This window comes from Microcaecilia unicolor, chromosome 7 (genome assembly GCF_901765095.1).
Source record: "Microcaecilia unicolor chromosome 7, aMicUni1.1, whole genome shotgun sequence".
In the NCBI taxonomy this organism is placed as follows: domain Eukaryota; kingdom Metazoa; phylum Chordata; class Amphibia; order Gymnophiona; family Siphonopidae; genus Microcaecilia; species Microcaecilia unicolor.
In genome coordinates this window covers 235351835-235365865 of record NC_044037.1, presented here as the reverse complement: position 1 = coordinate 235365865, position 14031 = coordinate 235351835, and the positions used below count along the sequence as shown (strand labels likewise).

At 40.6% G+C, this 14031-nt stretch overlaps 1 protein-coding gene across 11 annotated transcripts in view; it reads left to right on the top strand.

The window, feature by feature from the left end:
- Nucleotides 1-11502, top strand: part of LOC115474020 (sodium channel protein type 2 subunit alpha-like) — a 183215-nt gene extending 171713 nt beyond the window's left edge. For all 11 annotated transcript variants that reach the window (XM_030209301.1, XM_030209297.1, XM_030209294.1 and 8 more), the window contains 2 exons: nucleotides 1180-1450; nucleotides 8321-11502. In XM_030209301.1, the coding sequence (XP_030065161.1) occupies nucleotides 1180-1450; nucleotides 8321-9516 (1467 nt within the window). In that variant the 3' untranslated portion in view covers nucleotides 9517-11502. The remainder of the gene's footprint in view (nucleotides 1-1179; nucleotides 1451-8320) is intronic.
- Nucleotides 11503-14031: the final 2529 nt, after the last annotated feature.

Genomic DNA, 14031 nt, shown 5'->3' with positions numbered 1-14031 from the left:
AACCTGGAAAAAAATTTGCCATACAAGCAAAAGCAAACAAAAGCTTATTCAAGTACATTGAAAGCAAGAAGTCTGTGAGGGAGTTAGTTGGACCACTACATGAACACGGTATAAAAGAAACACTCGGGAAAGATAAGGCTATAGGAGAAAACTATAAGCTCTATTTATCATTTCCAGTTAACACAGCACCAGCAGAGCACAATAATTCCTGCATTAAGCCGCTAAGGCAGAAAGGTGCTTGGAATAGAGCAGGGGCTGAATCTAGCAGTTAAATGTGCAATAACATCCTCAGGGGCCCTTCTACTAAGCCACGTAGGCACCTATGTGTGCCCAACGCGTTCCAGTTGAGAACTACCGCCCGGCTACCACGTGGCCCAGGCGGTAATTTCATTTTTTACGCATACCCACTATGTAGGCTGTAAACTTTCTGGCACACAGCCCTAACCAGGTGGTAATCGGCTGATAATTAACACCCGGTTAACGCGTGAGACCTTATCACTAAGTGAATGGGTGGCGGTAAGGTCTCAGGTCCAAAATGGATGCGTGCCAATGTTAATTTTGCGGCACATCTATTCCCCCCCCCCCCCCCAAAAAAAGGCCTTTTTTGCACGTGTGCTGAAAAATGAACCAGCATGCGCCCAATACACGCGTCAGTACCAGCGCAGGCCACTTTTTGGCACACCTTAGTAAAAGGGCCCCTCAGTGTTAACTGTTATTGTGGCAAAGATGCAGTTAACTGCATCACATTATCCCCTGGATTCTATTTATGGTGTCTAGATTTGCGCTCCAAAATTTGGGCACGCTTCTGAGATGCACACACAATGAATTAGCTAACGAGCCAATTAACGTCAATATTTGGGAGCTACACACTGGAATTTACGCCACATTTTCATTAGTGCAAATAGATGCTCATAGATTTATACGCTGAAATATCAACTAAACGTATTCTATAATCGGCGCCTAACTGAATTTTTAGGCGCCATATATAGCATCTCCCCCTGTTTGCACACACTAATTGATTGAAGAGGTGCTCTTACACGTATGAATGACATCACAAATCTCATAACAGCAAATGGTCTGTAGGTTGTAGGTTGTGACCTGCTTTTCAGAAGATGGCGGTATGTCAAATTTTAATAAGCAATAAACAATTCTTTCTTTGTTTTCTGTTTTCTTTTTCAGAATGTATTCCAAGGCATTGTTTTTGATCTTGTTACAAAACAAGTGTTTGATATCATCATCATGATTCTTATTTGCCTTAATATGGTTACAATGATGGTAGAAACAGATGATCAGAGCAAAGAAAAGGAAGACAACTTATACTGGATCAATGTCGTCTTTGTTATCCTTTTTACGGGAGAATGTGTGCTCAAGTTGATTTCACTGCGCCATTATTACTTCACTGTGGGCTGGAATGTTTTTGATTTTGTAGTAGTTATTCTCTCCATAATCGGTAAGAATGTTTTGCATTTCAAATGGGAAAATATGGATTATATGAATTCATAATGTTTGAGGTTAGGTTTGACATTATGAAAGTTACGAGAAAATGCAGAAGGTATCTGATGGTGACCTTTCTCATATTTCAGCAATTCACGCTCCTCTTGCAGCATATATGTAGTTGTTGTACATAAGTATTGCCATACTGGGACAGGCCAAAGGTCCATCATGTCCAGCATCCTGTTTCCAACAGTGGCTAATCCAGGTCACAAATACCTGGCAAGATCCTAAAAAAGTACAAAATATTTTATACTGCTTATCCCAGAAATAAACAGTGGCGTTTCCCCAAGTCCATTTTAATAATGGTCTATGGACTTTTTCTTTAGGAAGCCGTTCAAACCTTTTGTTAAACCCAGTTAAGCTAACCACCTTTACCACATTTTCTGGCAATGAATTCCACAGTTTAATTACACGTTGAGTGAAGAAAACTTTTCTCCAATTCATTTTAAATTTACTACTTTGTAGCTTCATCGAATGCCCCCTAGTCCTAGTATTTTTGGAAAGAGTAAACAGACGCTTCATGTCTACCCTTTCCAGTCCACTCATTATTTTATAGACCTCTATCATATCTCCCCTCAGCCGTCTTTTCTCCAAGCTGAAGAGCTCTAGCTGCTTTAGCTTTTCCTCATAGGGAAGTTGACCCATCCCCTTTATCGTTTTTGTCGCTCTTCTCTGCACCTTTTCTAATTCCACTATATCGTTTTTGAGGTGCAGCAACCAGAATTGAACACGAGTTGCGGTCGCACCATGGAGCGATACAAAGGCATTATAACATCCTCATTTTTGTTTTCCATTCCTTTCCTAATAATATCTAACATTCTATTTGCTTTGAATAACTTTGTGTTATCAGCAAATAATTACCATTTAGATGCCAAGTCTCCCAGTCTCGTAAGGTCCTCTTGTAATTTTTCACAATCCTCTCGCGATTTAACAACTTTGAATAACTTTGTGTTATCAGCAAATAATTACCTCACTAGTTACTCCCATCTGCTAAAAACCATTGAATTCAATGAAGCTATTTCATGGGTTGCCACGGCAGAATAGGAGACACCTTAGAGAAGAGCTGGCGCTGTACAACAGGATCAGTATTCACTATTTTTACTCATAGGTCATTTTTCATGAAGGTAAAAAAGGAGAAAGAACCAGGCACACCCATTAAAGGGGGGGCCGACCACAACCGGGCTGAAGGCCAGCGAAGACAGAAGTGTGGGGGAGGGTACAGGGAGGGCCTAGCTAGAGAGCAGATGTAGTAGTGGGAGGGAAACAAGGGGTAGCAGGGGAGGGGGCAGGAAAGAAGGGGAGGAGCAAGGGAGGAGGAGAGAGGAATTTGAACTGCACAGGAAGTCCTTTTGAATTTGGAAGCAGGAGAAGAGCAACCCTGGGCAGCAGCTCCTGAAATTTTTACAGGCACATGTTTTGTGTCTGCCCTGGGCAGAGCTTGTGCAGAGTACAGCCAAAGAAGCTCTTACAGCAGAGCACGATAATCCAGCAAATTGAGAACAAATTTTACGGTATGTAGACATTTAAAACTTTGTGCAGCTGCAAGGCATTTTAACTTTCTCCTGCCGACCCCCATTTAGCTTTTCCAGGAAGGCCGGCCATCTCGGGTTAGCTGCCTATCTCACGGCATTATGCGCACTAGGCTAGAGTCCCACATACGCTGCCCATGGCGCATGGCAGATGGGTTTGCCACAGCGTGGTTGCTGTTTTTGGCCGGCCATGCAGTGCTCACAATCCACAGTGCATAGCATGGCACTGAGGCATGACTCGGAAGACCTTGTGCACAGTACTGAACCGAGGGGCAAACGATCTCAGGGAGACGAAAACACCTTTAATGGTACGTCATTTTTGCTCTTCTCCTGCCTCAGCGGCACACCGCACGCTAAGATGCGGTGATGGCCGACCACTAATACTTGGCCAACAGTTACGCACTATACGGCAACGGACCTTCGAGCCCCGTTGTGGCCGGCCACGCCGTGTTATCTAATTCGAAAAATTAATGCGTTATAAGCTGTCCATGCCAATACAGCGACGGACCTTAAAACCCGTTATGGCCGTTGATTGTTCTACAGACACACGTGTCTAGGCCCATTTCGGTTGATCTGGCAGACCTAGTGCATAGCACGGCACTGAGGCACGACTTGGAAGACCTTGTACACAGCACTGAACCGAAACGCAAACGATCTCACGGAGACGAAAACATCTTTAATGGTACGTCATTTTTGCTCTTCTCCTGCCTCAGCGGCACACCGCATGTTAAGATGATCCTCATTTTTGTTTTCCATTCCTTTCCTAATAATATCTAACATTCTATTTGCTTTGAATAACTTTGTGCTATCAGCAAATAATTACCATTTAGATGCCAAGTCTCCCAGTCTCGTAAGGTCCTCTTGTAATTTTTCACAATCCTCTCGCGATTTAATAACTTTGAATAACTTTGTGTTATCAGCAAATAATTACCTCACTAGTTACTCCCATCTGCTAAAAACCATTGAATTCAATGAAGCTATTTCATGGGTTGCCACGGCAGAATAGGAAACACCTTAGAGAAGAGCTGGCGCTGTACAACAGGATCAGTATTCACTATTTTTACTCATAGGTCATTTTTCATGAAGGTAAAAAAGGAGAAAGCAAATAATTTGGTTCAATTGTTCCTATCTATTAAGAGGTTAATTTTATAATGGGGTGCCTATAAAAGTTATTAAAATGCGCCTATGTTGTGCTTATCTTATAAAGGCGCTCAAAAAATCTACCCACCCCATAAAAAAACTGCACCAGAAATACAGAATGAATCAAATCAGAATCACTAACACCTGACAAACATTACTGAACATGTACAGTGGGGGAAATAAGTATTTGATCCCTTGCTGATTTTGTAAGTTTGCCCACTGACAAAGACATGAGCAGCCCATAATTGAAGGGTAGGTTATTGGTAACAGTGAGAGATAGCACATCACAAATTAAATCCGGAAAATCACATTGTGGAAAGTATATGAATTTATTTGCATTCTGCAGAGGGAAATAAGTATTTGATCCCCCACCAACCAGTAAGAGATCTGGCCCCTACAGACCAGGTAGATGCTCCAAATCAACTCGTTACCTGCATGACAGACAGCTGTCGGCAATGGTCACCTGTATGAAAGACACCTGTCCACAGACTCAGTGAATCAGTCAGACTCTAACCTCTACAAAATGGCCAAGAGCAAGGAGCTGTCTAAGGATGTCAGGGACAAGATCATACACCTGCACAAGGCTGGAATGGGCTACAAAACCATCAGTAAGACGCTGGGCGAGAAGGAGACAACTGTTGGTGCCATAGTAAGAAAATGGAAGAAGTACAAAATGACTGTCAATCGACAAAGATCTGGGGCTCCACGCAAAATCTCACCTCGTGGGGTATCCTTGATCATGAGGAAGGTTAGAAATCAGCCTACAACTACAAGGGGGGAACTTGTCAATGATCTCAAGGCAGCTGGGACCACTGTCACCACGAAAACCATTGGTAACACATTACGACATAACGGATTGCAATCCTGCAGTGCCCGCAAGGTCCCCCTGCTCCGGAAGGCACATGTGACGGCCCGTCTGAAGTTTGCCAGTGAACACCTGGATGATGCCGAGAGTGATTGGGAGAAGGTGCTGTGGTCAGATGAGACAAAAATTGAGCTCTTTGGCATGAACTCAACTCGCCGTGTTTGGAGGAAGAGAAATGCTGCCTATGACCCAAAGAACACCGTCCCCACTGTCAAGCATGGAGGTGGAAATGTTATGTTTTGGGGGTGTTTCTCTGCTAAGGGCACAGGACTACTTCACCGCATCAATGGGAGAATGGATGGGGCCATGTACCGTACAATTCTGAGTGACAACCTCCTTCCCTCCGCCAGGGCCTTAAAAATGGGTCGTGGCTGGGTCTTCCAGCACGACAATGACCCAAAACATACAGCCAAGGCAACAAAGGAGTGGCTCAGGAAGAAGCACATTAGGGTCATGGAGTGGCCTAGCCAGTCACCAGACCTTAATCCCATTGAAAACTTATGGAGGGAGCTGAAGCTGCGAGTTGCCAAGCGACAGCCCAGAACTCTTAATGATTTAGAGATGATCTGCAAAGAGGAGTGGACCAAAATTCCTCCTGACATGTGTGCAAACCTCATCATCAACTACAGAAGACGTCTGACCGCTGTGCTTGCCAACAAGGGTTTTGCCACCAAGTATTAGGTCTTGTTTGCCAGAGGGATTAAATACTTATTTCCCTCTGCAGAATGCAAATAAATTCATATACTTTCCACAATGTGATTTTCCGGATTTAATTTGTGATGTGCTATCTCTCACTGTTACCAATAACCTACCCTTCAATTATGGGCTGCTCATGTCTTTGTCAGTGGGCAAACTTACAAAATCAGCAAGGGATCAAATACTTATTTCCCCCACTGTATCAAAAGAATTCTTAAGATCTGTATAATGAAGTATGAAAGGACCTTCATATATAAAAGGAAACAATAGTAAGGCAATCAACAATTACCAGTCCTAAGCTTCTTGTATTCAATATAATCGTCAGTCCACCAACAGCATGCTGTGAAGTAATGGATATGCTATTTAGAGGCGTCTTTTCAAAGCACTTAGATTTACAAAGTTCCATAATCACCTATGGAACTTTGTAAGTCTAAGGGGCCCTTTTACTAAGCCGCGTATGCGTCTACATGCGCCCAATGTGTGCCAAAATGGAGTTACCACCCGGCTACCGTATGGTTCTTGTGGTAATTTCATTTTTGGCATTTGTCCAGTACGTGCGCCAAGTGGGATTTGATACGTGTAGGTCATTACTGCCCAGTTACCGAGTGAGACTTTACCACTAAGTCAATGGCTGGTGGTAAGGTCTCAGACCCAAAATGGACGCACGCCAATTTTGATTTTGCCGCACATCCATTGCCGGCAAATAACTTTAAAAAGGCATTTTTTGTGTGCTGAAAAATGGATCTGCATGCACCCAAAACATGTGCCTACACTACCACAGGCCAAATTTTAGCGCACCTTAGTAAAAGGACCCCTAAGTTCTTTGAAAATGAGCCCCTTAGCTTCCTAAATCTTCATATTCTTATCTTGTGAAGTCCTATGTATCATCAGAGTGTCCATGCATTAAACCTGCCGTGAATCCATGTTTCATGAATTCCTGCTTTATTCCATCTCTGCTTCAGGGGAACTGTTAGTGGAACTGGTCCTTCAATAAACAGAACTGTTTAGCATGTCAGCAATTCTCTTGGTATGCTGAACAGCTCTATTTTATTGAAGGACCAGTTTTGCTAACAGTTACCCTGAAGCAGAAAGTTTTTTTTAAATCTGCACACAGCCCTATTGCAGCTCTGCCTGTGCAAATTCCACCTGTCTGTACATTGCAATTATGTCTGCAGGGGCACCTATGCATATATCACATAAAAAGAGGTACCGTGTTTTTGTGTGCCTATTTTTTTTAAACTCTTGTTTATTGACACCAAGAAAAGTTTACAAATTGTAATCACAATATATAAATGCAATAAAATATTTCCAAGTGTCTAACTTTTCATACCTTGCATACTATAACTCCTACTCCCTCACCCCCCACAACCTCCCCCCCTGCTCCTCCCTCCCATCCCTTAACAGTTCAAGATCCTACTTCATGCAACTGGAGTGACAGAGTCCCAAAAGGGAGACCAGCAGGCTTATTTTCAAAGCACTTTGGGAGGCTAAGTTCCATAGGTTTCTATGGAACTTTGGGAGGCTAAGTGCTTTGAAAATATGCCTCCAGGTCTTACAAAACATCTGTGTGCCTATTTTTATGTGAATATTTACCTGCACAGTTGTATAAGAGCCATTTTCCATATGTATAACATGTTTGCATGCAGAAAATACATTAATGAAATTATCACTGAAGTGCAAAATTAATACTGTGTAGCAAAATCCCCAACCAGTAAAAAAACAGTGTGTTGTTTAGCTAATAAGTTGATGCAGTAAATGTTACCATACCAACATATGCTGATCAAGGGCTTAGTATGCTAATGAGATAATTAGTCATTATCGACTATGTACTAATGCTTCCGAGCAGAAGCTTTTATCATAAATTTAGTTTCTTTTGAGGGAAGTAGTAAATTGCTAGTGCAGCAGTTCGGCATGTTAGTAGTTTACTGTTGGGTGGAGGCCATTTCTTCTGCTTTCACTACCAATCACTTGGTCCAAAATAAGTATCCCATAATACCACTTTCCCACTTCTGTTTAAAAATCCCTTCCCAGTCTATTACTCCTTCCCATTGATCCCCCTCCCACCTAGCTAATTAAAACAAATGTTCTCAAACCTCCTCTTGACCTAGTTCAGTACAGATTATAAGGAACAACGTTTTCCTTGTCCATAGAACTTCCAAAAGTCCCCATTACTGAGAAGTTAGGAGCACATATCCTTTCCTCCTACAGGCCCCACATCCAGCCTTGTGCATTATCAAGGGGCACCTCAGGCTTTCATCTATAATGCCTAGCATTACTTTACTAAATATCTGGTGCAGTAATATTTTAATATCCACCCTGAAGTAGCTTGTGCTAATTTTAAGTATACTCTGAGTACATAGGCCCCAGTGAAGGAATATGAAAAGTCTTGCCTTTAGAATGCCCTGAGTGAAATCAGTATTTGTAACACATCTGTGGATTTCTGTTTTCAGCCTTCTTTGACTCAGCAAAATCTGATGAAACATAATTATATCATTCAGATTGGTCTACCCTGCAATTTTATTTTGTGATACTTTATTTGCTACTATTTTTAAATTAACAATGGAATAAAGTTACTAACTAGCTTCATTCTTCACAGGTATGTTTCTGGCTGACATCATTGAAAAACATTTTGTCTCCCCTACCTTGTTCAGAGTTATACGACTCGCCAGGATAGGCCGTATCCTTCGTCTTATTAAGGGTGCAAAAGGGATTCGCACTTTACTTTTTGCTTTGATGATGTCACTTCCTGCTTTATTTAATATTGGTCTCCTGCTCTTCTTGGTGATGTTTATCTATGCCATATTTGGAATGTCTAACTTTGCTTATGTTAAGAAGGAAGCCGGCATTGATGATATGTTCAATTTTGAAACCTTTGGCAATAGCCTGATCTGCTTGTTTCAAATCACCACATCTGCTGGTTGGGATGGTTTGCTAGCACCAATTCTTAACAGTGGAAAGCCAGACTGTGACCCTGATGTAGCACATCCAGGAAGCTCTTATACAGGAGACTGTGGCAATCCATCTGTTGGGATTTTCTTTTTTGTCAGTTATATCATAATATCATTTCTAATTGTAGTAAACATGTATATTGCTGTTATTTTGGAAAACTTCAGTGTGGCTACAGAAGAAAGTGCTGAACCCTTGGGTGAGGATGACTTTGAGATGTTCTATGAGGTTTGGGAAAAGTTTGATCCAGGTGCAACCCAGTTCATAAGGTATGATGAGCTTCCAAATTTTGCAGATGCACTGGATCCTCCCCTTCGCATACCAAAACCAAACAAAGTTCTTCTTATTGCAATGGATCTCCCCATGGTAAGTGGTGACAGAATTCACTGCCTCGACATTTTGTTTGCTTTTACAAAGCGCGTTCTGGGTGAAGGTGGAGAGATGGATTCTCTTCGTCAACCAATGGAAGAACGATTTATGGCATCCAACCCATCTAAAGTTCCATATGAACCAATCACTACCACTTTACGCCGCAAACAAGAGGAGCTTTCTGCTATTACAATCCAGCGCTGTTACCGACGTTACCTTTTTAAAAAAACAATAAAACAAGCTCCATTTGTATATAATAAAGAAAAAAACAGAGGTGGGGATATGCTACCCATCAAAGAAGAAACCATTTTTGATCACTTAAATGAAAACACCACAACAGAAAAATCTGACATGTCCACTTCCACAACTTCCCCGCCATCATACGACAGTATAGCAAACACAGGCAAAGAGAAATATGAAAAAGACAAAGTAGAAAAAGAAGACAAAGGGAAAGATTTCAAGGAAAATAAAAAATGAATTACTAGTACAAATCCATTTGTGGGGCAAATTGTTTACAGTCTGTTAAGGTGACCTCTTTATGTCAACAGGACTCCTTTAGGAGATCTATGCCAAACTGATAGTTCTTACTAAAAAGTACTTATGGTCAGTGCCTATAATAAAACAGTGGCCCCCCCTTGTCAAGGAATATTGTCTTTGTAACAAAATAATCTTGAGTGGAGGTTACTGTTTTTACTATCAGCTGACAACGCTGAAGAAGTGAGCAGATACTTGTTAAGAGATACACACATATGCTGTTTTAAGGAAAGAATTTAGTACGATAATTGTATCCATTGTTTGCATTTCTTTTTTTGATATTTTTAGTATTTTAAAACATCTCATGTTAGTGGAATCATCATTTTCTAGATTATTGTTTTAGGTGACTGTTTTTGTAACCTTATCTTGGTGTTGGGAACAGGGGAGTACAGGCTATATTACAGGCATTGGGACCAGGTGTACGATGCATTTGTTTATCATCAACACAAATTCTTTTGCATGAAGAGATGCACCACTTCTGCATGGAAAATCATGGGGTGACCCAAAGCAATGGATTTTTAACTACTTCAGTGTTCCAGGGTAGCTTTCTGTTAATGAGGTGCTTAGCTGTTTATATTGTGTGGCATCTAGAGAAACCATTATACTTACTGTCATATCTCTTTTAAGTCCACAGATAGGTTATTTTTATGCAGATCATGGTCTTATAGTGCAAATGACTTTCCAGTTTGGAGGCACAACTTATGTCTTTTGTCAAGTGCTCTTCTGTATAAAGACAAAATATTGAATAATGCTGGCCTAGAATACTAGAATGACCAAATAAGGATAATAACCTTAAAGATATTGCTGTGCTGTATCTTGCAGTATCATTTGGCCATCTTCAGCTCTCAGCGGAGTTGACATTTTATCCATCAATAAAAATCCCTTCTGGTATGTAAATAGATACTTTACCATGTGGTAGATGTTTGAGCAAGTAAATATCCCAGACACTGTAGTTAATGCATTTAATGTGCACCACAATAAATATAGTTTGTCAGCTTTTGACAGGAACTCTATTCCGTACCATTATAAATAGTCTGGGAGCTATTACAGGTGCATGCCTATATTGCCTGTATTCGCTGCCTACTGCTATCCAGGTCTTTCATAGGGAAGCCATATGCAAGTGGTAAAGTGAATCAAGACCTCAGTCTTTTATGTTCTTAAGCAATAGTTTGCAACTATATAAGAACTTCTTCTGTTTTGCATTTTCAAGATTTTTATGTGGTACCTAACGATACATAGGCAAACTTCAGTCCGCACATCGCAGACTACTTAACACTGGTGAAAATATATGGGTAGAATTTTCTATGAAAACATGAAAGTTGTACAAAATGAATTTTCTTTTAGTTTTGACAAATTGCAGATAAGGAATAAAATATGAATTTCGATTTCAAGTTACTTTTCATAATTTTCATCTATTATACTTCTGCTGTAACTGAAGGAAACTTATCATGAAATAAGGGATAAAAATAGAGGATAAGTGACTGAAAATGTATTTTCTATGTTATCAGTTTAGATTTCAATATATAATTATTTATATATTAAACTGGCACTAATGTTTCATTTTTTCCAAATAATTATGTTTTGCAATTAGAGAAGGGTGAATGTTGCCTGGGTTGCGAACATTGCCTTTATCGGTAGAATACTTGCTGACAGACTTCAGTCTTTTTCCAGTGGTTGCACAAATTAATTTTTTTCTTGTTGGTTCATGCAGCACCAAAACTGTTCTAAATGGAATCATGAGGGTCTCAAGTTCTTTTACACAAGAACAAAGTTGTAAACCAATATGATCGGTTGCATCAGGTTCTATTTATTGTGATTCTTACACAAACATTAAAGATGGACTTGGTCTAAAATTATTCATTCATAGCATATTAGTGAATTGCTTGCTTGAAAATGTTATTGCCCTAAATGATAATGAACTGCATTACAAATGAGCCAAAAGAATAAAAATTAAATTTTTATTATATTTACTTGGTTTGTCTCTGTGATTTTTTATTCCTAATGAAATTCAAAAGTTATGAACACATTTGTAAATAACACTGATTACAATTAGTACACTATCCATTAACCCCTGGACTCTATATATGGCGCTTTGAGTTGTGCATACAAATGTGGACATGTTTCCAATTTGCACATTCAACTTAATTGAATAATGAGCCAATCAGCACCAGTAACTGGGCAATAGCAAACAGTTATCAGCACTAATTGGCAATAATGAGAATTTGCACATGCATCTTTTTAAGCGTATTCTATAGTGGTGCACATTCTAGTACATGGATCTGAAAAAGGGTTGTGGCCATGGAAGGAGCAAGGGCGGGTTGGGGCTGTTCCTAAAATTTATGGTGTCCTTTTACTAAGCTGTGGTAAAAGGGGGCCTGTGCTAGCGTCAGTGTATGTTTTTGGCATGTTCTGAGGCCCCCTTTTATCGCAGCGGGTAAAAGGTCATTCTGGAAAATAAAAGGCCACGCGGTAAGTGAACCGCTTGCCACGTGGCCATTTTGAGGAGGAGCACTTACCACCCCTCATTGAGGTGGCAGTAAGGACTGCCGTGCTAACCCTGCAGTAACCGGGCAGTGCATGGTGCTGCCTGATTACCGCCAGGTAAGCACCAGCATTACAAAAGTAGAAACTTTTTGTAATGCTAGAAATGGTGCACACGGGAGGTGGGAACTACCGCTGGGCTGCTGTGGTAGCCCGGCGGTAGTTCTTGATTGGCGCGCGACAAGCGTATTGCTACACACCAACCTTTTAGTCAAGGAGCCCCTCAAGCTCATTTTCAAAGCACTTAGCCTCCCAAAGTTCCATAGAAACCTATGGAACTTAGCCTCCCAAAGTGCTTTGAAAATATGCCTCCCTATGTGCTTTGTTATAGTATTAGGAAGATCTGCACCTAATTTACACATGGGGATTTACACCAGGTTTTCATTGGTGTAAATGGTCACATCTAAATGTAATCACGGTTCCTGGCGCTAAGCAATATTCTATAAAGCATGTCTAACTTTAAATGCAGTTTATAGAATAGCACTAAGCACTGTTTTTTTTCAGCACCGATTTCTTAGGCGCCATTTGTAGAATCTAGTCTAATTGAAGAATAGACCATGTTGCTTAGATGGCTGCCACATGTAGAGAAAGTCAGATGGAGTCTTTTAAACAATTTTTGGACCTGTATGCAAACAAAAAGAGTGAACGAGATGAAACTGAAGTGAAAAAAAAGAGAGTGAAATTTTTTAAAGGCAAAACTTGTATTCTGAGAAAGAACGTAAATATTTCAAACTAACATCCATCCCAGTCACAGTTCATGTTTTTCTCCTGTATTCATGTCGTCATCCTTCATACTTTCACAACCTTCTCGCCAGGAAGACAGATATTTAAGCCAAAATATTATACAAAAGGAAATTTTACAAAATATATTCATATGGGAGTGGAATTTACTTGACGCCAGGAGAAGAGTGTACAGTACCCCAGGACTCAAGGACTGGCATTTAGTGTCATCTTGTGATGGTTGGATGAAGCAACAGCAGTTGTGTGTGGTGGAGCCACGGGATTTAACTATGGGTTTGTGACCATGAGCAGATTTTCTAGGCACCATGTATAGAATCTGGTCCATAAGGGGCAATTGTATAACTGGGCATCTCCAATTAGGCACCAGAGGGTGTGTGGTAAGAGCCTATTATATAAATGAAAGTAGGCAACCACTTTTCTTTATTGAACACTAGCGTAACCCGCGCTTAACATTTAGGTGCTCATACCAGCCATAGAGCTGGTGTAAGTGCAAGTGCTTAAGTGCAGCAGGGACACATGTAACTTACCATATTCTGTAAGTTATACGCACAATTGGGAGCTTGCCCATGCTCCTCCCCTGTGTATACCCCTCATACAAATATGCAGTATGAAAGTTAAGAGGGTATTTACAGAATTGCACTTAGGTGGCATGCCAGCATTTTCATGCATAACATGCACATAAATGTCAGTGCCTAGTTCATAGAATTATCCCAATAACACTGTTCTAACTATGCCTGGTTAGCTGTCTGGGTGTGACACTGAATATCAGCCATACACAGATAACCTTCCAACTACTACCAAACACCTAGATATTCAGTGCCGAAAGCACTGAATATCCAGTATGCCAGCTATTAAATTCTGAACACCTCTCTCCCCCATAGTGTATAATGTATTAACCTGTGAATGTTTTTCAGAGGGGCCCCTATGCATGTTAAAACAGGCAAAGAGTCCAATATTTGCAGAAACATGGTCATGTCAGGTTTAGTGCTTTTTTACATATATGGGTTCTCCAAAGGAAAATATTTGCAAAATGGCCGCCTTGTATATTGTCTAGGTTTCAGGGCTTCTGTTTATGTTTATGGATCCTCCGAAGGAAAAATATTTTCAAAATGGCCTCCTCACATATTGCCAAGGTTAACCTGAATTCTGAGATACTTAGCTGCTATGATGTAATAT